The following is a 25,615-nucleotide window of genomic DNA, read 5'->3' as shown; positions in this document are numbered from 1 at the left end:
TACAGACAAGAACATAGGAAATGGAGTGGTTAGAACAGAAGTAGTCCTGAGGCTGGGCTCTGCAGAAAAAGTCCTAGGCACCCAACTGACCCTTGTTTGGTTATGTGCTTCTGCCTACTATACTGTGTATTTTTCCAGTAGCAGAGCTTCAGCTTAATGATTTTGCTTTCATTGCCAACCCCAGAATATTCCAACTGAGGTACATTATAGACTCAATCCCAAATGCTTAGGTACAAAAGAAGCTGGTGAAGCCCATCTATTCCCATTTAAGAGAGAGAACCCTTAACCATCAAACAACAACATACCATGGTATTTCTCTCTATCATTGGTGAAGGCTGTGGAGTTCCTGATATTGGAGTGGAACTAGGTGTCCTTATTTCGTCTATCATCATTCTGACTTTTTCAGGCACTTTGGTGGCATCACTACAGATTTCCTGCCACCCAGGCAGCTTGGATTTTAGGAAGTCCGCACACTGCATCCAAGTTTAAAAGGTACTTGTCAAAGATATGCTTTTTCATAAAATTGCACAGACATACTTGTTAATTTTCATTATACCAAAATGATGACACCAGCAAAATAGAAGTCTTTTCAAAGATTTTTTCTAAGTAATACCTCTTTGAAACAAACAGCATGTTGTAAAAAGAGACTGTCCTTTCTCAAGGTCAGATACTGGAAACACCTGATCAGTCCATACATGTTTTTCTTAGTATCTGATTTTTAAAAAAAGTCACAGTAACCCTTTATTGTTGCTACAATACACTTAAGAGAATATTGCATTGTAAACATTTTCTATGAACTCATCACAACACTTGTCTGGCACTACAGTGTTCCTAAGTGCTATCTTAGCTATTTATGGCAGTCTGATCTATATGATTAGATTTCAGGAGTTTCATTTCTGTTTACACTCATGCCACTGACCTGAATGTGATAGAAGTGTATGTGCTGGGTAAAGCTGCAGTGCTTGTCAACCAGAAAACAGAACCTTCTTTTTTCTTCAAGGAGAGCTTCTCTGCAGCCTTCTGCAATAAATCTCTGAATATCACTCTGTCGAGAGCTCACGGTTTCCAAATACTAAGGAAAAAAAGAAAAAAAAAAATCACATACAGTCTCTGAGTTTTATTTGGTACTATATCCAATTACTGAAGCAAACTCTAAAAGCCTTAGAAAAAGCTTTTGGAAAGGCAGGTGTGGTAGGGTGGCTCTACTTCCAAGTCTTCTTCTTTTCATGCACACACCTAACTTCCCTAATCTCATCAGGTAAATGTATATTCTCATTACAGGCAATCAATAATCTATTTAGGGGGTGGGGGAAGTGAAGCAAAACAAGAAACAGTCTTTTAGCCTCTAAATAAAACACTGCAGTAAATAAGAATGACATCAAAGCAGCAACTGCATTGAGCAATTTTAAGGCCACAGGTGCTCTAATTAGACTAATTACCTTCATCTGCTCCATAGCAGTTACATTTACTCTCACAAAGCTATGATGAATCTCTGCTTCATTTTAGAGAGAGGAAGGTGAGTTACTAGAAAGACTAAACTGTATTTATCTGAGGTTATGAGGATTCATGGCTAAACTGTGATTAAATGCTAATCCTTGAATTCTCAGTCCAAAACCTTAAAAAAAAAAAGAACTGTTATGAATGCAGGTTAAAAGATAGGTAGTAAGAAATAGGAGCTAGTATTATTTGTGTTTACTGTACCTTGTTATACACAAAGCTTTCTTTGAAAAGAAAATTAAAGTAGAAAAATATAGAGAAAAAAAATACATAAACTAGCATGAAGTAAAAGTATTGTGCAAATAAAAATATCAATGGCAAGTATTTTCTGAGAGATCCATGACAACCTGAATATGACTTACTAATTTAAAATAGTTTCTCTTCATTGCCTTGCCATTTCTTATTTCGCCTTAAGATGGCAATGCTGTTTTAAGATCAGTAGGAAGGGTAATAAGTGGTAACAGAAGTTGGCATTTGCCTGCTTTGGGAAATTAATTTATAGCAAATCACTACTGAATTTGCATAGTATAGCTGACTCCCTGTGTAAACCTTTGCATAAAGGTGTAGTTACAGAGGTACTTTAAAAAATAAAATAAAAATTGAGTAGTCATCAAGGGATGAAAGCTAGAAACTGAAGCAGAAGTCTCTGAATATGTACAGCAGAGCAGTCCAGAGCTTAATTTCAACTGGAACACATACTCTAGGAATATCTTTAATATAAACCAACTTTGAGGAACCAATAACGCACATTCTTTGAGATTGTAGAGTTTAACTATTGCCAAACAACTTACAGAGGAGTTATGTGTATTAACTAATAACATTGCATATACAAAAATCATGGTAAGCTTCAGAAATCAAGTTTTAAAACAGACTCAGAGGTGACCTGTAATAGCTTAACATTTTCTGTTGACCAGTTCTCATACAAAGAAAGAAACAAATAAGAGACAATACACTGACCTCCATTTCTTTATGCTCATATTTCATTACATTTCGTGCTCCTTGGCTTTTCCTTCTGATTTTTTTCAGCTCAGCCTGAGACTTCTCTAAAGAATCTAATTTGCTTCTGTGTTCAGTTTGGTACCTCTTTAAAGTTGCCTGCAATCAAAGCATTTAAAACATCTCATGATGCACTCAGCCATGTAACTGGGTAAGTGACTAAAAAGTATCACCATAATCTATGAGATATCACTAATACACATCAAATGAGTTCGGCAATTGCCTTTCTCAACTTTAGTTTAAAAATGCTATTAAGTCATGCATTGGTTCCCTTTTTAACTCAAAATAAGCATGCAAATTTTTGCCATGTTCATGCATCTAAAGCTCAGTTCTAATGTATTAATTAACTGTTAGGGTACAATTTCTGAAAAATTCTTTGATTAGCAATAGATAAATAAAATATGACTTTTAGAATTGAATATACTTACATTCATATATTTTACATCCAGGTCAGTTTTCTTCTCCAGTTCAGATATAATTTCTTTATGAAATTTTTTGAACTTTAAAAGAAAATGAATGAAGGGTTATTAAAAATTGGCAAAAGTAGTTTATAACTTCAAAAGGAAAATAAATTTTAAAAAAATAAATTGTTTAACTTACACTCTCCTCTAGACTGTCATTAAGTTTCTTGTGTGTTCTTGAAATTTCTACCAGAACTTGGCCTGTTGATAAACATACAACATGTACGTTGATAAACATTGTTTCTTTCATAGAATTCTGAAGTTGGTTAACTAAGAGCAGTAATAAAATGTATTTAATATATTTATTAACTGGAATATATTTAAGAGGTATAAGAAATTTCTTGCTCATCACAGCAGTTTAAATAAATAACTAGATCTGGCCACAGACAAACCAAGAAGCTTATAAGCGATAGAAGAATAATTAATCATGCATTATTATGCAAAAGGCACATGGAGTGCCAGACAAAATAAATACTTCCTCCTCTCCAGAATAGCTCATATTGATTTAGTAACAGCCTCTTTTCTTGCCAAGTTAAAGAATAGCACAGAAGAACTAGAGATAGTTGTTGCTATCCAAATAGCTGCTATCCATTTTTCAGTCTGAAAATTAAACTTTAATGTTTATTAACTAACTGGACCTTCAGAATTAACAAAGTAACCTTTCACATTCATTCACAGCACACCTGCTAAAACAGATCCCATACATATGCTGATTAATTTCCCAGGCTGTTTTATCAGCGATTACAGCCTGACTGTATGGCATTAACCAACATCCAAGCAGCAGCAGATTTCTTAGCATCCTCCCAGCAGATCCTAAATATGCCTATTATGCTCTGCTGTCTTCCAGCACAAAGTTACACAGTTTACTTTTAACTGCGAGCAGTTAAAAGCTGAACTGTTTCATTTTGCTTTAGGAGGATATGGAGGAAAAATACCTCAATCCTTTGGGTGTGGTTCTATGCGCAAAGCAATGTAAACCATGCATGCTGCGGTCCTGCCCTGTATGCAGACAGCCACACCATCCTGCTCTGGATACAGATGGCCACATCATCCCCACTCCCTTCTTTGCCCTGGCACTGACACACTGAGTGTGTGCCAGTCTTGTCTGGGAGATTGCAACATACTGCTGGGAAGAGTAGTTGGAAGTATCCTGAAGTGCCCAGTTTGATTTCACCCAAATTAGACCTGTAGATAGTTACCAGGTCTCAACTAGAAGCCTTTACAAAAACCTGAAAGTGCCAGGACCATGATCTGATTCCTGAACTGTGTCGCATCTGAAAGTCTCGACTAGAGATGTGTTTTACTGTCATTCCATTTCCATGGCAAGAACGGCAGGTTCAGTTCCACAGCTGGTTCACTGGCATGTCTCCTCCAGTAATCTATCTATTCCTCAATCAACCTTGAAGTATTTGCCATACAGGTGCTTGCAGTATTAAACCTGCAGTAGTGCTGTCCTAATGTATAGGCAGGCCTTACAAAGCTACACACAATTCTGTAATTCTGATTATGTATCACTGGCAGAGTCACTGCATGGGACTGCTCTGTATGTCCCCTCCTATTTGTTATCTTATGTTATTCTCAGTTTCCTTTTTTCAAAGGGAAAAAAAAGGATGCATTAACTGTTCAACATGCTGCTTTACAAATCTTGTTTTCTACCAGGAGGGGTTCTCAAAGAATACGGATGAATTAGTCAGCAAAGACTTATCATCCTATAATGTGTCAGATCCTTCAGGTGCACACAAAAGCTCCCAAAGGGTGCAGATAATTAAAAAAATTGTCTAAATAAAATGAATGACAGAACTTTTCATGAGAACCTTACCTTCTCCTTTCTCAGCATCTCCCCAGACATCAAAACCTGTCTTCCCATAGCGCATGGTAGTGATTTGGTAACCTTCCCATATAACATAGATGGATTCCCATAGTGCTTGCGTATGTATTATCACCTTTCTCCCTTCTTATCTGTCATTCTCAAGTTACGACACCTCAAAATTTTAGTTTCTTTGAAATGAGAACCGTACCTCCTGTCCTATGAACCAATATGACACAGCAGATCTTTAACTAAATAATATAAAAATGTGGGTCCGCAATATTGTTTACAAGGAAACATGAGGCAGTTCAGGAAGAAAAACGTCTGTGTCCTGACTTTTCAGGAATCCCTCTTCATGCCCCAATCCCCACCTCTACATCTCTTTGCACAACAGACTACAGGAGACTTGGAAGAAGGAATCAGAATACAATGAGAACAGTCAACCCCTTCATTAGCAAGAAAAAAGAATTTGCAGGATGGTATCAGGATGATAGATGGGAGACACAGAGGGATCTGTATTTTTATATAGATAGATAAAGTTTTTGTGAGTCCTTCTGTACAGCCTGCAGAGTGCTATGCTTTTTTTGTTTGTATTTAAAGTTGCTGGTGACAACAGAAATATAAATACTATGAACAGTGAGAAGTGCTATAGTAATTAGTTGCTCATATGCAACAGAAAAGTAAATACAATGTAGTTACATAAACACTTGAAGTAATGGACATGAGTAAGCCACCTTGTTATTTTAAGGCTGTAGAAGTGAATGCACTTCAGTCCATGGTGTTTCTGTTTCATCGAACTCAACTGAAAAGATACATTTTAGACTGTAATGGACTTTTAAAATTAGAAAAGTTTTGTAAATACTTATCTGCAACTTAAGAAGGAAAACAGTGTTAAAAGAAATCGGGGGGGGGGGGGGGAAGTCAAAGAAATACAAATAAAACTACAAAGTTCATTTGGTTTTAAATATGCAGGCTAGAAAGCTATTTGAGAAGTTACAGAAATTCACAGTGAGTGTTGAAATGGCCCTCAAAATAATTGCCCTTACAGATTTTTGTTCTTTTTAAAGTGAACTTATTCTCCCTCTTTGTAGAAAGTAAGTTCTGAGAATCTGCTGCCAAAGCAGCACACTTAGCTAATACTTGGCAACGCTAACGCAGCCAACCCTAGCGTTCCAAGTACTGACAGACATCCAACAACGTCGGGTATTGACTCAGCTCTCGCATCGCTCTTTCACACTCCCTTCCTCTGGCCTGCCCTGCCACCACAGTGTAAACGCTCAATAAAACAACCCATTCACCTGGTGCGTCAAGAATGGAAAACCTGACGCTCGGAGGTTGTTATTTTTGTCTCATACAGCACTTGAACTGACTGCAGCCTTCAAGTCTTTCGGCTTTGAATGCTTGGTTAGAAACAGGTTTCTTCATTTTTATTACAAAGAATACTGCCAAAACATGTCCTGAAATGAAGAGAACTTAAAAAACTACACTTCCTTCTAAATGGTTTGTGCTGGATTATTTTACAAGTTTATTTTAGAGTGTTCTAGTACACTTTTAAATAGTATTTTTAGATATCAGTGACTGTATCTCTAATTAAATTTTCTTTTTCTCTCAACCAAAGACTCCCTGTATGCTGTGCATCAGGCAAAAGCCATTTTATGCTGGAACCTCCTTACTGCCACTGGTAATCCACAGGCACTGTATGTACTGTCTCACCCATTTAATTTCCTCTTTCATGTTTTGAATCAACATTTTGAAAAGAACCCATAGTAAGCACACTCTGACCTATTAAGATTTAAATTATAGTTTAAATTACAGGTCAGATACTGCACTTCAAATAAATAGAGAACGTTTTTACAGTGAACATAAACTGGCAATAAAAAACCATGGTATAAGATAATGGGTTAGCCACATTTTGATGGCCCTCCCAAATAAGATTTATACAAGGAGACAAATTTTTGTAGAAGACTAATTCAGGAAAGGCAACACAACCCCTAGCCTACATGTAACAGTGTCCAAGTGGAATGGAAATTGAACAACTTCAATATAATATTTTGATTTTAATTACAATGGTGAATTATAGAATAGCTCTAATAAAGACAATGGGTTACTCTGGATTAATAACAGCATAACCTAAGGCCAGGCTCTAATGTTCAGTACTTATTCATCTGGTAAAAAGGTACAGAAAACTACTTAAGGTGAAGACAAACATGTATTTCTTGCATGAACTAAAAATATTTTGCTATATATTAAAGCTGCTCATGATCAGGTTTTATATATGAGAGCTCATAATACCAAGTCACTGAATATTAATCTTGTCATCATTTATTGGCAAACCCCAAACCTATCAAACAATGACATGACTAGAGTGCACAATAAAAGACTACTTAAGTCCAATTTGTGGCAGACATACTGTACACTTGAACCAGTTTTAGGCATCATATTATGCAATGAATTAATAAACCAAAACCACCGGTCTTGATGATAAACAGAACTGTTAAAATACTTGCCTTTCAAAAGTACTTTTTTCTGCCTTCCATTCCCCCACACCCTGAACATGAAATCTTTGTGACTAAAAGAGTAGAGGTATATTAAGTATTCCCACATTTGTTTTAGAAAACAAAAACATAGTTGTAAATGTTTATAGATACTTGTTCTGTTATTTTGCTATTACCATGTAAGTGCACTACAGGGAAGAGAAGAAACAATCTCTTTCAGATAGGGATTTTGGGGGAACATCTTAAATAACTTAAAAATAAACCAAACATTTCTCATGTATGGTTCTTGAAACCATGCTGCGTAATACACCTATAATCTGAAATATGACCATGAACAGTAATACCAAGTTCCACGGTAAATTTATTTTAGTTTCAAATAGGTTCAATGCACAGGTAGAAAGAACTTTTAAGCTGAAACTTAAGGAATTTGTGGAATATTTTTAGGCTTACCCAAGGCTGTTGGTTGTATCTATATTTTCTATTGAGAAAATAAGACAGACTAGAATTGCATTAATGCTGTTGGTGGTGTTACCCCCCCAAAAGAAAGAAAAAAATTACTAACCCCAAATGTGTAATAGTTATTTCTCCAGGCACAGCATCCCATGAGCAAGAAGACATCCTTAAAAGACTGTCTTCACAGTAGATGAAAAACAAGGAAAACAATTTCTAACAGAAATACTAACTAACAGAATACAGACTAGTAATTTCTAACAGAATACAAACTAAGGCCAGAATAGAGAACTGCAGCAGTTACACTTCAACCTCACTGTTTGCCCTGGGTGATTGTATTGGTTATTTATGTTTTTAGCTTATGTTGACTGTTCTTAGGAATAGAAGACTAGAAGAATTAGTTCAAGTTAGAAACAAACATGGAACTCAATCAATAGAGTTCTGTCATAGAAACAAATATTAACAGCTACCAGCAAAACCACTTAAACTTTTAAAATACTAAATAACTATATTAGAATCAATAAAAGTATTAATTGCATCACCTTACTTGAAATATACTTCAATTTTGTTTTATTTAGAGGAGGCTGCTGTTGAAAAATTTCAAGTCTCTTAATAGAGAAACTTTCTTAGATGTCTGGGAACGGACAAAGTGCTTAATTATATCACTCATTTATCTCCTGTTGTCCTGTTTTGCATTCAGGGCAGATCTAGTAACTTCATGCCTCAGAGATGAAACCACATAATTATTTACATTAAACAAGAGAATTAAAGGCTGAGTCAAGGCTACACATGGAGACAATATAGTTCAAGTGTATTATTAAATGCCATTTCTGTCAAGATGCTCTCTTTCTTCCAAGTTACCCTTTGCCCAGAAGAAAGACATTTATGACAAGGAAAAGTTAGAAACAAAGTCCTTTGAAGCCAGTAGCCCCTGAAAGGTAGTAAAGTAGACAGTTTCAAAGGAATGCAGTATAACAAATAAATATGATTGAACAAAACATCTGTTAAGCCTCAAATGCATTAAATTTATCATTCTGTCATAGGAAGGATTTATTGCAGAAGGTTTAATTGTGCAACAGATGCTTTAAAGAAGGCAAAAAGGATTAATGGAATTTAATGTGAAAGAATAAAATCATAAAGAAGGACAAAGTAATGTAAAACTTCCCAAGCTCTAACTGTACTTTGCTTCTAATACAATTTGTCCAGAATGCTTTAAAAAGAACCCACAATTTGTAGAATTAATACTAATATGCACATAAATCAATAGGACTAGGTCAAGTCTGCCTTTCCTTACTGCATGAACGAACATGAAATAGGAAGCAAGGAGTAAATCTCCCTGTAGTTCATTTTATAAAATGGCATTGACACATGACCATTCAATGCCATTTTATGAAGGTGACTGTAGAAGGTGACGAGGATAACAAAAAAAAAAAAAAAAAAAAAAAAAAAGAAGAAGAAACCTACAATAGAGAAAACGGGAAGAGATTTCAGAGCATAATAAAGTATTTTAAGTCTACGATACATGCTAGATGTAGTACTCTAAAGCAGCACCTCCAAATACATAGTTATGCTTTGCTAGAACAGCAAATAAATAAATAAAATTTGTAAATAAAACAAAAATAGAAGCAAAGAGAATTTCACATTCTAAATAGCATTCTCAGATCAATTTTTATTTTAAAATTTGCAGAGTTCTCAGTAAGGCTGTGAAAAACAGATATGTTTCTGCGATATAACAAGCAAATAATGAATTTAAAACAGATTAAACATGGGTTAAAGGAAATGAAAAAAACCTTCCATGACACAATGGCTGAAATCTCTGTATTCGTGTACTAGTCCATTAAAATAAAATCCAAGAGAGATATTATGAACCATGAGGAATAAAACTGAACATTATGATATTATTGGACATATAAAAATTAAAGTACTATACAGCTAAAGATACAAAAACATAGTCCTGTTAACAGCATGTGTTGTCAAAGGTGTTTACATTAGGCTCCCACACAAAATAAACTGCAACAATTATTCTTTTAACATACAAATAGTCTCATGCTTTCACCTTCCCCTTTAACTATGTAAGCATTTTATATGAAGTTGCTTTCAAAGCATCATTTCTCATCTAAAGTTAGCTCACAATATTTCAAATAATTATCTGAAACTGATTTAATGCTCAGAGTTAAGAAGTTTCAATTTCTCCATAGCTCAGTTTTATCACTATTTTTTCCACAAGTTCCATTCCTTCTAAATATTTAAAATCTTTTTAGATATTTTACAGTCTCATTGACACAGAAGAGATAAACAGTATTCCAAAGTTCGTAAGACCCTGGAAGATGCCTAAGTATTTTGCCTTCATGTCCAGACAAAACCATTAAGCAATAAATAGGACTGTACAAGACACTATTGCTAATTTTGTGAGTTGGGCACCTACGGTGTTAGGTGGTGATGAACTCATAGTGCTCTACTTTCTCCTTCTCATAGGGCTTCACTGCCTGTGTTTCTCATATGGCTCCCTAGTGAAAAAAATATATTCTAGCCCATGCACAGTGTTTTTATGTATGTTTGACCACAGTCAAAACTTCACCTGCTTGAAGTTAAAAATCAAGCTGGGGCAGGGGGAGGAAAAAACCCCCCAACAAAAAGCACTATGGCCTCTGTTTTTATCTAGTCAAATAATTTCTTTCCAGCTACATCATAGCCAACATACTTTAACAGGAGTCCACAGCTGTTTTAATCAGCAGAGACTACCTTCTAGGTACAACATACTTTCTTCTGTTGGAAGAAAAGGACCTTTTGCCGTTTTACTTTTACAGCAAATGCTGTACACTAAGTTCTATGCTTCCCAAAATATTTGCTTTATTTTGATATGTACATGTTTATATGTACATATATAACATACACATACAAATGCTGCCTATCTATATCTCACTGACAGCCTGTTCCCTCTGCACCAGGGCCAAATGGCATCAGCAGAAAAAAACAGAAAATAAAAGGTGGCTAGTAGCAGGCTGCCACTCCTATTTTCTCTTGGTCATCCTCTCTCCTAGCAAGCTTCTTAGACCCAGCCAGGAGCATACAGCCAATTGGATAAATTACAACAGCTCAACCCTGGCCACCATCTTCTCAAGGACTACTGTCTTCTAGTCACAGACTTACATTGTGGAACTGGCTGGAAAAATGCATTCAGGACCAGTTATAAGATGATGGCTGGGATTTTACCCCAAATTTCTCTCTCTAAAGGGAAAAACAAAAGCCTAACCAGCAATTCTCAGCAGCTTAGCTGTATGTTATTTGGAATAAAATTTGCTAGAACACATACTTGGCAATATTCTCTTTAACACTTCCCCTGTCATTAGATTACACATTGCTCTCAGTGTGAGGAATATAATCAGAGAATCTTGCTATTCAAAAATCCTTTTCCCATTTCATAATTAGACAAACAGCGAAGGGCTAGATCACAGTTCACTTCTACTGTAGTAGCCTAGCATCTCTCATTTATGATACCATTTGCTTTTGTAGTTAAGGGTCAAAACTATGTAGTAATCTCCCTGTCCTAAAACTTTGTTGATGATCATGTGAAAGAAAATAGTGTAAGACTGCATAATGAAGTACTTTCCCAATACAAAAGACAGAACTAAAATTACTTGAATTAAAATTATGATTTTTCTTTAAAATTTTGGAATATTTAAGTATTAAAAGATACAAAGAACTCCTGAGCTCTTTGTATCTCAGAAAGTCTATGACTGTTTATAAAAAAAAAGCCATATTCAGTTAAACCCAAGGATCAACTTGCTTTTAAAATATACTTTACTTAGACTAAAATTAATGCCAAATTCTTTCAGCTTGACAAAAGTGATTTTAAGAACTACTACAAAATTCATACAATGCACTACATGCTATTAAGTGGACAATGAACTGTTCAGAAATTAGCTATTCCCACATAAGTCTTTACAAGACTGAATACTTAAGAGACTATCAAAACCATTACAATTCCCAGTTATTCTGAGTTTGTTCTTGGTGTGATACTCCTATTTTACAATTTTAAACAGAACAAAAATACTAGCTTACGTTATATTTTAAAGAGAAATGTGACTTTATTACAGTTTTAGCAAAGTTAGTCACTAGTCTAATTCCCCTTTCTCTCCCAAGCGGTTTTGATCTCCTAGTCAAAAAAATTCAGATTAGAATTATTTTAAACCTACTATATCATTGAACAGATGTTAATTAACCTGAAATATTCATCTTGTTTCAGATGATTGGTAAGCATACTAACTAAATTTTAATGTTAAAAAAAGGCAAGGAAAAGCATATGCCACATAAATAATGCATGAAAAGTGGCAAACTTGTTCTTCCACCTGTTACTCCATTACTAATATATATAAAGACTGCTGCAGGCATTTATTTTTTTTACCCAATTATATAAAACCACAATATATTAAGGTATGTATGTCAGAGACTAATCTTTCATAGGGCTTTGAAAGCCATATATACAATAGTTTGTCATACTTGAGCTGCTATGGTGTTAAACAAGTGACTTGTAATCCTTACACAAGACAGGTGCAAAGAAAGTAAGTTACAATACAACCACAAGCCTGAACTTGCCTGTGTGAAGCCCTGCTGGTTTTGAGCAGATTAGTTAGGTACGATCATACAACAGAGCTAATCTCAGTTTTTCAGCAGGACTGGAACAAACAAATCATGCTAAACAGCAAAAACTGAAGTTCCTTATGGGTTTCCAATACTAGAGAGGATAAATATTTAAAGTTATCATTAAAAAAGTTACATGAAATTCAGTAAAATGCAAGGAATCACTGCAATTTTTATTACAGCACTTTGAAATGGCTGCCGAGTTTCACAGTCATAGTAGTGTTGTTCCCCCCCCCCCCCCCAAAAAACCCACCAAACTTCACACCCAAATTGAGCCAAAAGTTTTGATAAGAATCTCTCTCAGAATTCCAAGACAACTAGTTTTGGTTCCCCCCATCTTAGGAACGTTAATGACATCTACAACTGATACTGTATTTTTTTTGTTTAGAAATAATACATCAGGAAGAGCTGACTGTACATACAAAATATAGTTAGACCTTTGGTTAAAGGATTTACAAGCTAGTTATATATATGATGTCATTTTCTTTGCAATGTTGTCATTTACTTTCCGTTTTCCATCTATTTCTCTCAGAGAAGACAACTAAGTGTATTTTCTCTACACAGGCTCTCAGGCTTATTTCTTTGCCAACAGACATATCTGGGGGTGGCGGTGAAGAAAAACTATGATTGCTAAGCATCAGCTGAGAGAGAACGGCCTCCTGCCTGCTATACTAGCCCCAGCACCTTGCGATTGTACTATGTTTGGGTAAGTTGAAAGAACTGCTGGGGAACACACACTTGCCGTGCACACAGAATGCCAGTTCTCTCACTTCCAAATGACTCTTTTCTAGACAAGCACTACCCACAATCTAGAAAACATTGCATGTACACCACAGGTGAAGTTCAGTGCATCCTTTCCAGGATTTCCACTGCAAGATGAAAGATTTCTTCGCTACCTATGAGACTCATGTGAAATTTAACTGTTTCGATATAGTCAGAAAATCTTTAAGGATGCCCTTCATAGTATTTTTGCTATTTTCTCAGGCCTTTGAGGCATAGCATGAAGATATCGAGTGCACACTCACTGTAGGTGTTTTGAATATCTGATTTTTTCCTCAAGGGTGTGTAGTCACATGTATCATTACGGATGTTCTGTGCTAAACTCCAGAGTCACTGTACACAAGTAGGTGTGCTTACAGTAGCAGGTGCAAAGACACATGCGCTAGTGTCATAGCTATAACACTATAGCTGTAACAGTATAATGATGCATCACAAGGAACAGCACTGCCAGTGCCACCTATGAATTTTTAAGTTAACCACCCTGAGAAATTCAGGGCTATATACTGTAAGAGTGTTATACCCATATCTTATCACTAAAATCAGGATATTCAGCTTCAGTTTACTGGTTGCTGTAAGGAAGAAAAAAAAAAAAGAATAAAATACTGAAATGACTGAGAAATATGACCAATTATCTAGAATTTAATCTGCAAAAAATAACTGGAAAAATATCACTGAAGTCATATGAATATCTGTCTTTTCTTCCCCTGGTGCTACTGCAATTGTTCTCCAAAAGCCTTGTGTATTTTCATATTCTCTTCCTCCCTTCAGCCATTTCTAGAACCAGAAAATTTGTACTTTATCTGGAAGTCTTCGTAACAGAAGTTACAACAACATAATTGTATACAGAACAAACTTTCTGGGGGTAGTCCTATAAAGACAAGCTGCAGTGTCCGTTTTTAAGCATTTACATTCTTTGTGTTTAATAGCAAACCCACCTCTTGTTCACTCCATTTCTTGGTAAAATGAAGCAGGGAAAGATTATAGAACTTAAAAACAAGCACCACCAAAAGATCTTAGGCTAACGACTGTTTGTTCAGCTTCATTGTGTGATGCCACCTAATCACTCATTGTCCAGGACATGTTTTGCAGCAGCCTTCTTCACTGATTATTTATTGCTTTGGGATTTTTGTTTGTTTGTTAATTATGGTTCTGGATATCAACATGGTAACAGGTTTCTCTTGCCTTTCTTTTTGGTTTATTAATAGCACAGTGCCAAGTATTCTCCACCGTTCATGAATATCGACTTGCAGGAGCTTTTTGCCAGGCCATTGGCAGGGCACATGCTTATGAATATCTGAATAGTTAAATTGATTTACAAATCGGTGAATATATACAGCTTCCAATAGCTCTGCAATAGATGGTCGGGCAAATTATTAGATGTGGAGTTAAGTTTTTCATATTTAAGAATCTAAGACTTAAGTATTTCTTTCTAGAAAAGAAGTATCTAGAAAGGCTGGCTCATCTCCTTCCATCTTTCTTATAGGTGACTGGAGGTCTATATAGCACAAGCCCAGCGTGTTACTGTAAAATTAGAAGATACAAACCCTCACTCATGAAAAAACACATGACTACTTAGTATTTCCTTTTCAAGATAGCTCTCTGTGCACTCTCCTTTTATAAGAAAAGAATGGAGTGGCTTCTTCCAATGCAATTTCATTATAAATATAGTAGAAGAGTGTTTTATTAATGCTCCATAGGAAAAGCTGGCCGGATATGCTAACTACTTAAACTGCAGCCTCTAAGCTAGTTTCCCAGAAGTTTCCACCAGATGAGGTGCTAAAGGGGTTCTGTAGTTGCTGGCACAGTTCACTTGCCTTTCTCTCCAACATAATCTATTCCAAAAGCAGAACATTTATACTATAGAAGAGACAACACTGACGCAGTAAGTAAAATGGGACAAGATGACAGAGCTGTTTAGTTTAAATTAGCCAATGAAGGGAAGGGTGCTACGTGTCATCTTTCTAAGACAAGTGAAATAGGAGTGATTCCAGATGAAAGGGTCAATTTATATGCTAACGTAAGCCAACAACTCTGCCACCCTTCCCCTCCCCTTCCCCCCCCCCCCCCCCCTTTTAATTGAAGTGCAACTAGCTACATTTTTCCTAAACGATGGAATTTTCTCTTTTTCTGCTTGGCTTTCTCAACAGTGAGAGTGACACTTAAGTGCTGTATCACAGAAGTAGCAACAGAGAGCTATAGCTTTGAAAAGTACCTGCTCAAGTGGCAATTTTGCTTATTAATCAGGAAGGAAACAGACAGTTTTGAATGACAAATATGTGCAAGACAGTGTTTTAAAAAGACAGTATTGCCTTACATTACAGTCTGATTAGATTTTTTTCAGCAAGTAGATATGTTCTTTTTTTGCAAAATAAGGATTTTTCCAATTCAGTTCTAAAAATTTTTCTATATGAGTTGGCCACAAAGCTCACAGTTTCTGATACAGAAAATCTCTCATTTCTGCAAATAGAAATGAGGAAAGAGAGAAAAGTCCACAGGGTTTCTCTTAGTTGCAAATGTAAAATGAAGTGGTTATCACTGAAAAAAAAAAAATCAGATAGAACTTTCTATAGATTGAACTTCACACTACTAATTAGTATTAAATTTACATTATTATCAAATTGTTAGTCTGCTTTAAAAAAAGCTAGAAAACAGTTACCAAAGGCTGTCTGTGATTCTGTTAGATGCTATTCAAGAGCTCTAACTTACTAGCTTACTCATCCAGATTCATAAGAAATGGTAACTATTGGATAAATTGCAGGCCTATTCACTAATCATTAGCTTATTCTCTTAACTGACCAATGGTTTATCAGCCTTGACTCTCAAACCAATATGCAGTTACCCCAGTAACTATAGGCATTTGGCTAACTGCAGAGAAGTATAAGGGCTCTCAAAAAAAAAAAAAAAAAGGAAATGTGCACATAGAGAACTGCTGCCCCCAGTTATCCATATCATAGTATTACTGTGATTACTATAATACCATGTGTATTACTATATCATTTCACAATTGAAATTTTGTATTTGACAAAGCATGACAAAGTTGTGGAGACCTTTAAAATTACACCACTTTATGAGCAAACCTCCATTTTGTGAATACATTCAAATACTGTCTTTTAGACCCAAAGCACAGTCCTCTCTTTTGTTCAGGGCTCATCCTCTGTCAGGCAAGAATTCCAATTACTATGCACACCATTAGGAGTTTTCGGGTTTTGTCTCCCCACTTCTCCCTATCTTGTGACTACCACAACAGAGCAATCTTTTAGTCCAATATTTGCTTCTCTAGATTACCCATAGTGGTTTTTAACCAGCATATTTCTCCTGAGAAGAACCCAATTTCTTCCAGATTCTTACATTTCAGACTGTAGATGAGCCTAAGCTTTTGCATACCTGTTTCCAGATAAGTTTTAACAGAATGAGACTATGAAAAAAAAGCCTATAACAGAGTAATCTTTAAATAAATTATCAGTCTTGGTTAGATTAGGGAAGAGACTGTCTCCTCTGTTTTCCTTTTAACATGTTGAACTTCTGCAACTTAGTTCAATTGGTCAAGACCACGCGCCATGTAATATTTTTCTTACAATTTGGCTTTTTATATTTTGACAAGCAATGAATAATTTACACTTATTAGTTCTTGAGCAATAAGCTCTAGGTACAGACCCATAATTTAATTGTGGGCGACTGCTATAGATACAGTTGCCACACAACAAACAAATTGGTACTTTACACCCACAATACAATAAATGAGTTGTAGCTACAATAACTGACAGGTGCTAAAGAGGATAGTTGGGAAGACATGAGAAGTAGTATTCAGTGAGTGAGCAGGAAATAACTTCCCGATTCCTTGAGCAATTGAAGGCTACAGAGACAGCCTGTGTTACTAGGAGAGAGTTTTAAAATTATAAGCATTAAAAATTATTAAAACAAAGCCTCATAAACTCATATTTTGGGCAAGACAAAAAAAAAAAGATTAGCAACACATCATGGAGGTTACTATTTTAACACTGTATCAGTGGTATAGTATCTACATTAAATTATTTTTAGTGCATTATTGAAACCCCAAATTTTATTGTGATGTGGTACGCTGAAATTTGAATAGTTTGAAATCTTAACATTTTTAAATGTGCAGTTTCTTGTTTCCCATCTTTTCTACCTAGTGGGATTTCCAAAAGGTGCCTAGAAAAGAAAGGTATGCAAATTCCATATTGCAGAATAACCCGAACTACATAAATTCAGGTTATGTTCCTAAATACTCGTGGAGCCAAGTCTGAGGGGCTACAAGCTTAGAAATTTAGGGAAGTAAAAAATTAGAAAGAATGTTGACCTACATCAACTTATCACTTATTCATAAGGATTGTATTGTGAATGCAGTATATTCTTCTACTTCCTCAACTTACTCATATTAAGTTATTCTGTGTTAAAGTAATACAGAGAGCTTCAACCAGACTTGAAAGATACAGATATGTAGTACAAAAGCTCTGAATCAGCTGGAATATCCAATTTTCCATTTCATTCTCTTGTTTCCCTCTTCTGCTCCAATCTCATTTGATAGAAGAAAGCATTTTCTGACATTTTTACTTGATTTTTTGCCCCACTACTTCTCCGACCTCTATGCATTTTACCCTCTACTTAAATTTTTTTTTTCCCTATTTCTTTTCCATTTCTGTTTCTACCCTGCTGTGGGGTTGTTATCCATTTTACTGTCGTATTACAGGAAGACCATGTTCTGTGTTTCCTTATGAGAAGGAAGGATTGACTGTGTTTTTGATACAAATCTTTACATCAAACTTGGCAGTAAATATGCTCTACGTCACCCAGCAGGTTTGGGTTTGAACTGTAAAATGACTCAGTGCAATATTCAAGTAAAGATTGTCCATGAATTCTAAAGAATATTGTGTTTTAGTCATCTGAGCCTTGTAGTCCTTTCATAATTATGTGCAAGAAGTTTAATGCAACATGACTGAATTTAGAGCAACACATTATTTTTCATCTGCCACTACTAATGGTGAAGTTGCTACAGGAAGCATCTGAAACCTTGGTTCCTGCCTCATTCCCCTGTTCATTATTCAGAAAACTGATTTTAATATGAACTGTGCCTGCAAAAGTTACAGCTTGATACGTAACTATCGGAGAAAGGGGAAAAGGGAGGAATCTTGTTCTAACACCTTTTACAGCCAAGAAGTACCTAAAGGCTGATGGGTGAAACACAAAGCTAATGGAGGAGGCATGTACGTTTAAGACGAATCAAACATAATTAATTGGCAGATATGCTTTCCCTTCATTTCTGCTGTAGATGATACAATGAGGTGAAAAAGCAGCACCGGGGATTTCTGACTCCTATGAAGTCTTGCCATCTATGGATGGCTTATGAGCCAACTGTCCTGACTGTGGTTAAATTGGTAAGCCATGGAGGGGAGGGGCTTGTTTGTTTTTAAACAGATCAGTTTCAAGATTAGTTTAAATATTTACTTTGGATGTTTCAATTTTATATTACTCAAATAAACACATTTACATTTTCTTGTTGTCCAAAGACCTGAACACTAGAAATCCAGACCACTGTAGTACCTCAAGTTGTGCTCTTAATATTAAGGCATTCCAAAACCATTTAGAACTTGGCCATTGTTGGTTTATGTAGTTCATTGTGAAGAGTCAGAATAACGTCTTAAGTATTAAAAAAATGTAATAATCTACTACTGACATCTGTGGGAATGTTGCTATTTATTTCAGTTAATACAGGATACAGGAAGAGGCCTTATAATATAATTTAAACAAGAGAAAAGTAAAAAGTTACAGAAATATTCCAGATAACACGCACACATAAAATTCTGGAACTCGCTCCTCTCTGCTTCTTTGCCAGTCACCTTTAGACTGTTGCTCTTATAAAACAAGCTAGTGTGTCAGCTCACTTGATGCTCAGGAGAATACATTCCAGAAAAGCAGTTCACAAGCATATCACAAAACTTGACTGGTGACTACTGACCTCTTTCTTGGCAAAGATTACAGAAGTATTATGCACGATAGAGCTGTTAGTGGTCAATAATATATCTTTTGGCAAGTCTAAAGGAACTCACAGAAGACAATTCCACAGTGGGCTGCACCTATGGTAACTCCACTAAGGTTAATAGGGTCCACAAACAAGCAAAATCACAGCAAACTTTGATCTAGCCTTTACACATCTGATACTGCTCAACATGCTGCTTAGTATTTTAAAAATACTAAAAGGTACAGTATTTATCTTTTTTCCCCTTTTTAAGCAAAGATACTTTTAGAGGCATCTGGGGTGTATCATATTACTTTGCTGAATAGTTTAGTATTGTAGCCCAGCTTCAGAACTATTAAGACTTTTTCAAGAAAATGCAAATGATCTCTCTCAGACTCCTAACCACATTATCCTGCCTTTTCCAATGTTCATTGACTTTCCTTATGTCTAATTTAAGTATCTATCAGAGTATGCTGGAAGAAATCCAGAGTTGCTGTTTTCCTTAAGAAGAAAAGATTTTTCTACAGTAACGGTTTAAGTAGAAGATGAACAGAAAGCAGTGTTAGAAGCCTGACCCTGAAGAAGGCCATGTTTTCTCAATACAGTATATCTAGAAAAAAGTTTATAATTGCAGGGAAGAATTTATAGTTAAACAAAATTATATTTTCAATCACAATTCTGTATTGTCCCCAATAATAGGAAAAACCAGTTATTTTCAGAATTCAGCTCAAGACTACCAATGATAATATTTGCAAACAAGCAGACAATATCCCACAGTCATACAAAGTTCAAGAAATAGATTACTTCCATGCATTTGACCAACTGCTTGATTGCAAAAATTGTAATTATGCATTTGTTGATATTTTTATAAGACTCTGTATGGTTATTACTTTCAACTTTCTCATACTTTTGTTCTATAGTTTGAAACCAGCAACTCTGCTTTCTGTAAACAACCTGCAAAGCAAATACAGAAAGCGACTACATTAGGACTGTTTGCTTTGTACTGTTTGCTGTTCTGCCGCTCCCAACTTTCAACAGAGAATGTTAACACTCACACAAAAGTGGTTTCAGAACAAATCAAAAATGTATGCAGGCACATAGAAACCAGTGGCCACCATTCAGGAAGAATATTTTCCCTCAATTCTGCTTCAGTAGAATCATTAAAAACACATTTATTAAAACCATCCTTTTTAATCAGCTGAATTAACGTACTATTGAGAGTTACAGGAGCAGATGCATGTTACATCACTGAAAGAGTCCTACATTGCCCATAATCAAAAGTTCAGAGACAAGACACTTTATTAAGTTATTTTTGTCAAAAAGCAAATAAAGGCTTTAAAAACAAAGGTTTCCTCTTTACAGTATAGTTCCTGCTTCTTTGTTTTGTAGTGATATTGGAAACTTTTGTCAGAAATATTACAAATACTTTGATGACAACTTCACTTTTGTAGATTGAGCAGTATCATTTCAATGCCAGCCAAAGGAGTACAAAATGAAGTGCTGATGACAATCTTTCAAAAATTCACAAATTATTTTCAGAAAAGTAAAGAACTTGGATTAATTTTACATTAATGTAAATGTACTACATCTTTGACTCTACAATTTCTCTTTCAAAAGCTCAACTGGAAAATAATGCATCTGCGAACTTTTAGTGATATACTTGATCAAAAATACTGAAGCAGAACTACACTCTTCACAATGGAACTCATCCAGAATATTGTTTTAGTTTAGAACTGCTGTCATACGCTAGGACTCCTCATACCAATATTCTGTTGCAGAAATATTTCAACATTCATCTCTGTACTAAAAATCAAGCTACACATTCTTCCATATTCATTTATCATAGAATTATGTGATCTTAAAAAAAAAATACATGCTTTTGGATGCATAGGCAGAAATATATTCACAGAAGTGTCTTGAGAAATAATAGACCTTAAAGGAATCTAATTCCTTCCACTTATGTGTTATTTAAGAGTAAAACGCACTTTTTCCGATCCTTCTCTACTTCACATTAGTTTTGCGAACTGCCAGCAGGAAAACAAAAATACAGTTTATATTTTGAAGTAATTTTTAAAAGTGAGATTTCACTTACCTAGTTCTTTAGAAACTGGAGAATCAGCTGATATATCCCCAATCTTTGCAAGGCTATCATAATATGCTCTTCCAGCCACTACCATAGCTGGGGGGGGGGGGGGGGGGGGGGGGAGAAAAAAAAGTTGTTAAAAAAAAAAGAAAGTATTTTCCATTTTCATTAATCTATGATCCTATGAAATCCTGTAATCTAGGGCACATAGTAAGGAAGAAGGGGTATATGGCAATAAGGAAATCCTGCTATCAGAGAAAGTTACACAAGTCCCTGTGCTACCTGCTGATTTGTGAAACCAGGTAACAAAGGTAGAACAGCAGAATATATTGCTGAAGTTTCAGCCTGTTATTCAGTTCCAACTTTCATGCATATCCAGGAGCAATGAGCGTCCAGTGGGTAGGTTTAGCCATAAGCCATTGGTCAGGACATAACAAAATTCCTTGGTACGGATAAAACTGTTGGGAAAAAGCAAAATGCAATCCCAAAGTTACTCGAAATGCCAAGGTCTCTGCCCCATATTGGCCAGCCAGACCACTGATCTGAGAAATGGCTACTGGCCATGAGACAATGGACCTACAATTGCAACAAGGAAACATGGAGCCCTTCAAAAGCAAATCATCATTTACTGTTTAAGTTGGCTGAAAGAGTAACTCACTTCAAAAAAAGCTATGATGAAATACAGTTCGCCAGGTGGGATATATTTAAAAGAAAAGTGAAATGTGAAAGTCTCGATACATCCGATACAACCACTCCTAAAAATTACCATTATGGATAACACTGTACAGTCATCATATACTGCAATTACAAATATGATTTCTTTTCAAAACAATACATTGAAATCTGAGGATCCTACATACAAACACCAACTTTTCCACTTTAAGGAAATTTTAGGCCTTAAATGCTAAAACTTCAAGAATCAAGTCTCTGAAAGGTGATGTTCAGGTTATGGAGATAACCCATTTGGCACGCTTTTCTCAATTTTCAACATCTCATCAATGTTCCTGAGATTATTATAAATTATTGTTCAACAACTTAGTGAGCTTAAATGTTGGAAGATCTCTGGTTTCTTAGACACACATGGAAAATTCGCATTGATATGTACAATTTCTGCACTGAGTGATTTTGACACTCCAGGAAAATGCCTACTTTTATCTTTGTCACTGAACTCAGGATGGCAAAGAAATATGTATTGCAAGTACTTTAAGCAATAAAAATCTCAGGCAACAGGCACATATACAGTTTAGGAAGAAACCTGAAGGTTTAACATTCCCAACCAAAAAAGACAGACCCTAGTTAACACTTGGATGCTTATCTCCCCCCACCCCCACCCCCCCAGACAGTTCCCCCCCTTTTATTGTTTATAGTTCAAATCCAGTTTTACAGGAACCAATAAGCTCTTAATATATATCACTGAGGTGTCAGTTATTCTCAGTTAATCATTCCCTGGTTATAGCCGATTTAAACAGCAAAGCCAGTTTTGCTAGAACGAACGCAGAAACATCAAGATTCAAACTGCAGGGAGGCAAGCAGTGAGAAACATTTGACACATGTAGTAGATATACAGTGGTTGCCTTGTATCCTCACAGTATCTAGAACTGATCTGCACACCACAAATAAAACAAACAAACAAAAACAACCAAAACAAACTAGCAAGCTTTTATTGAAAGGCAATGAAAAATACTGAAGTAAGTTTTCATAATTTTTTGTATTAGTACATTTTCAACCTAAAGTGGAAGCCAAGCAGACTCTCACTGTTGACTTTAGAATACTTTTTTCTGAGAGGAATATAATTGGCAATTGCCAATTATAGTATTTTAGGTCTGTATTTTACAGTTTTTACTAGCAAAGGTGACATCTTTGGTTACCTAACAGTGTATTCACTGAGAAGCCTGAAACTCTTCCAAATGAAACAAAGATTCTTTTTGAGGCTCTGTTGCATTACACAAGAGTAATTTCTGTCTAAGCAGCATCTCATAGGTGCTCTATAGTCAAACTTTCTGCACAGAAGAATTATACTGGTGCTACTGATGGAGCAGTATGCCACCCATACACAAAGATCTTATGCCATTCCAACTCTTCCTATCTAATGTTTTCTCAAGATACCCCCAAGTCAATCTTTTATCCTAATACAGGCACTAAAAAAAAAAAGGAAGAAAATGTGCAATTTCTTCTGTGCTAAGCAAGCTAAAATCAAGAACTCCACTTGTATAGTCTCTTCACCAGTACTATGGCTAGTAAACTACTTCTGCAGAAAAGGAGTTTTGACCTTTTATCCTCAAAATGTATAAGAATACATTATAAAACTTACAAGAACTTCTGATAGTTTATGTTCTTTGTCAGTCTACTCTGACTTGTTTGGAAAGCTGCAAAGTATTTGTTTAGCAACAGAGTATTTACTCCTTGTTACACATCTATTTATACCACTCAGAATTTATGGAGAAAAGATTAACAATTTATGAGAGTACAAAGATGACTTTAACATAGTTTCTCAACAGTTGTTGCAACGTTGTAAACATTTATTCATTTGAAATTAAGCATTCACACTAGATATGCTTTATCAGCCAGTCTTAAAAGGCAAACTTGCTTGAATACAATGCCTATCAGCCTCTCCGGCGCTGCTGTGCAGTTATATTGTGAATTACTGATGACAAATCGAATTAAAAGAGAAGAGGCACAATGTAACATATCAACAGTAAAGTATGTGAAAAGCAGAACTCTCAGAAACTGGTATAAAAATCTTTCAACCAAACATGAAAACACTTGTTATTACTTCTGGTACTACCTATAATAACCTTAGGTTAGGTATTAGGTAACCACAACGTTAATCCATCAGGTTAGGCATTACTGCAAATAAGTCAACAATTCCCTATGTTCATCTCCAGCAGGGTTTGGTTTTATCTTTTTCTCCAGCCTGGTCTAAAATTTGCATGAAGAGGGATTACAATGTCTATTTGGCTATGCACTACTTCTGCAATATCACATTTCTCAGAGTACTAGATTACAGGTAGGAGAAAGACATGCCACAGACTTGAACAAAGCGAAATTAGAGAGATTTTACATTGCTTTAATATGGTATCAAGCAGCTCAACAGGTCTGCATAGGTGAAACGGAGCAAGCTCTAACAGGTCCGACAATATAAGCTTTGGGAATCTAGAGCCCAGTCTTGGAAACCCATTCTTAGACAGATAGTTCCTGTGAAGTCAATAATGGAAGTAAACCACCACATTATAAAAAGTTTGAGAGACTGGGTCTATAGATTCAAATTTATTTATTCCAATTTTGACTCCATTAAAAAGACACCATCAGGTTTAGTATGGACAAGAAACAAAAATAATAATCCACTCCTGCAACTCTTACTCATTCAAGTTGTTCTGTCCACAGGGTTACTTAGGTAGTGATGTGTACAGGTGAGCAGGAACAGATCTAGGAATGTGAAATATCTTTGGAAGATATTTCCAGGGGAAAAAAAAAAAAAAAAAGAGAACATCTAATTTGCAATACTTTGGGGTTTTTTCCATTTATATTATTATTCTAATGTGGGTTATTAGACCTTATGTTCAATTTATTTTGCAGTAGCTCTGTGCCTAAGTGTTTGGGATGCAACTTCTGCAGGACAGTTTAAAAAAAAAAAAAAAAAAAAAAAAAGGGTGGGGGAAAAGGTACATATGTTTGGGTGTTTGCATTTTTTTGTTAGGTTTTATTTTCTTAATTAGACACACCTGAAGTTCAACTTGGAAATTAAGCTTATACACAACCCTCATATCCAGTATGTATATTAAAATTAAACATTCTTTCTAAAGTTTGCATCTAGAAGACTTACCATTAACAGCTTTTTCATAATTCTTCCCCAGATTTATTAAATTCCTCAGTCCTGGATTGAACTGTTCCATAACATTCTAGTGAACAGAAAACAAAATTTGTGTTATAGCCAAGGCAATTCAACAGTGGATGAAAGTATTTATCTCAGTGTTACTTAGATTTAGTTTTATGTTTCATAGGTACAGCATACATCTGAAAAGTCTGTGGATGGATGAAAAATAGAAGACTTGGAAGAGGAGAGAAAAGGATGGAAGGGAGAAGAAACTGAGCACTTAAGATCAACAAACTGGAAAAAAAAAAGGTAAACTATTTCAATAAGGGTAAAAAGGAATCTGGCTGTTTATAATACAAAAAGATATCAAGTATGTGATCAAAGCTTGCACAGATCCTTCTTTTATGGTAGGTGATGGTGAAATAAGAATAAGAGGAAAAACATTTATCCACTACTTGTTTCATAAGGTCAGACAACAACAAGCACTTTCTGACAATGGTTCAAGATTTGAGTTCTTCCCTGCCCTGCCCCTCGCTGAAAAAAAAAAAATTAAAAAAAAAAATGCTGGGAAAAGGAAAACAAGAAAAGAAATTCACCAGATATCTGATTAGTGGAAG

General features: G+C 35.5%; 1 protein-coding gene and 1 long non-coding RNA gene across 5 annotated transcripts in view; one reads left to right on the top strand and one right to left on the bottom strand.

The window, feature by feature from the left end:
• BAIAP2L1 (BAR/IMD domain containing adaptor protein 2 like 1) overlaps positions 1 to 25,615 on the bottom strand; it is a 44,349-nt gene that overhangs the window by 9,590 nt on the left and 9,144 nt on the right. Inside the window, exons 2-8 of the mRNA XM_030002056.2 lie at positions 25,008 to 25,083; positions 21,194 to 21,280; positions 3,094 to 3,155; positions 2,922 to 2,993; positions 2,455 to 2,592; positions 920 to 1,072; positions 306 to 473 (exon numbers count right to left, since the gene is read on the bottom strand). Coding sequence (XP_029857916.1) covers positions 306 to 473; positions 920 to 1,072; positions 2,455 to 2,592; positions 2,922 to 2,993; positions 3,094 to 3,155; positions 21,194 to 21,280; positions 25,008 to 25,083 — 756 coding nt within the window. The remainder of the gene's footprint in view (positions 1 to 305; positions 474 to 919; positions 1,073 to 2,454; positions 2,593 to 2,921; positions 2,994 to 3,093; positions 3,156 to 21,193; positions 21,281 to 25,007; positions 25,084 to 25,615) is intronic.
• Positions 424 to 25,246, top strand: LOC115335818. 4 transcript variants are annotated; one of them, XR_003921546.2, is made up of 6 exons: positions 424 to 492; positions 2,524 to 2,644; positions 6,380 to 6,458; positions 12,912 to 13,053; positions 18,415 to 18,520; positions 25,186 to 25,246. It is a non-coding gene; the product is annotated as an uncharacterized LOC115335818 (long non-coding RNA). The 4 variants fall into 4 exon arrangements; XR_003921547.2 differs by lacking the exon at positions 18,415 to 18,520 and having other exon boundaries at positions 12,940 to 13,053; XR_003921545.2 differs by lacking the exon at positions 18,415 to 18,520.

Source organism: Aquila chrysaetos, chromosome 25 (assembly GCF_900496995.4).
Source record: "Aquila chrysaetos chrysaetos chromosome 25, bAquChr1.4, whole genome shotgun sequence".
Taxonomy (NCBI): domain Eukaryota; kingdom Metazoa; phylum Chordata; class Aves; order Accipitriformes; family Accipitridae; genus Aquila; species Aquila chrysaetos.
Note: the sequence above shows the minus strand (reverse complement) of the source record. Positions and strands in the feature narration are given on the sequence as shown.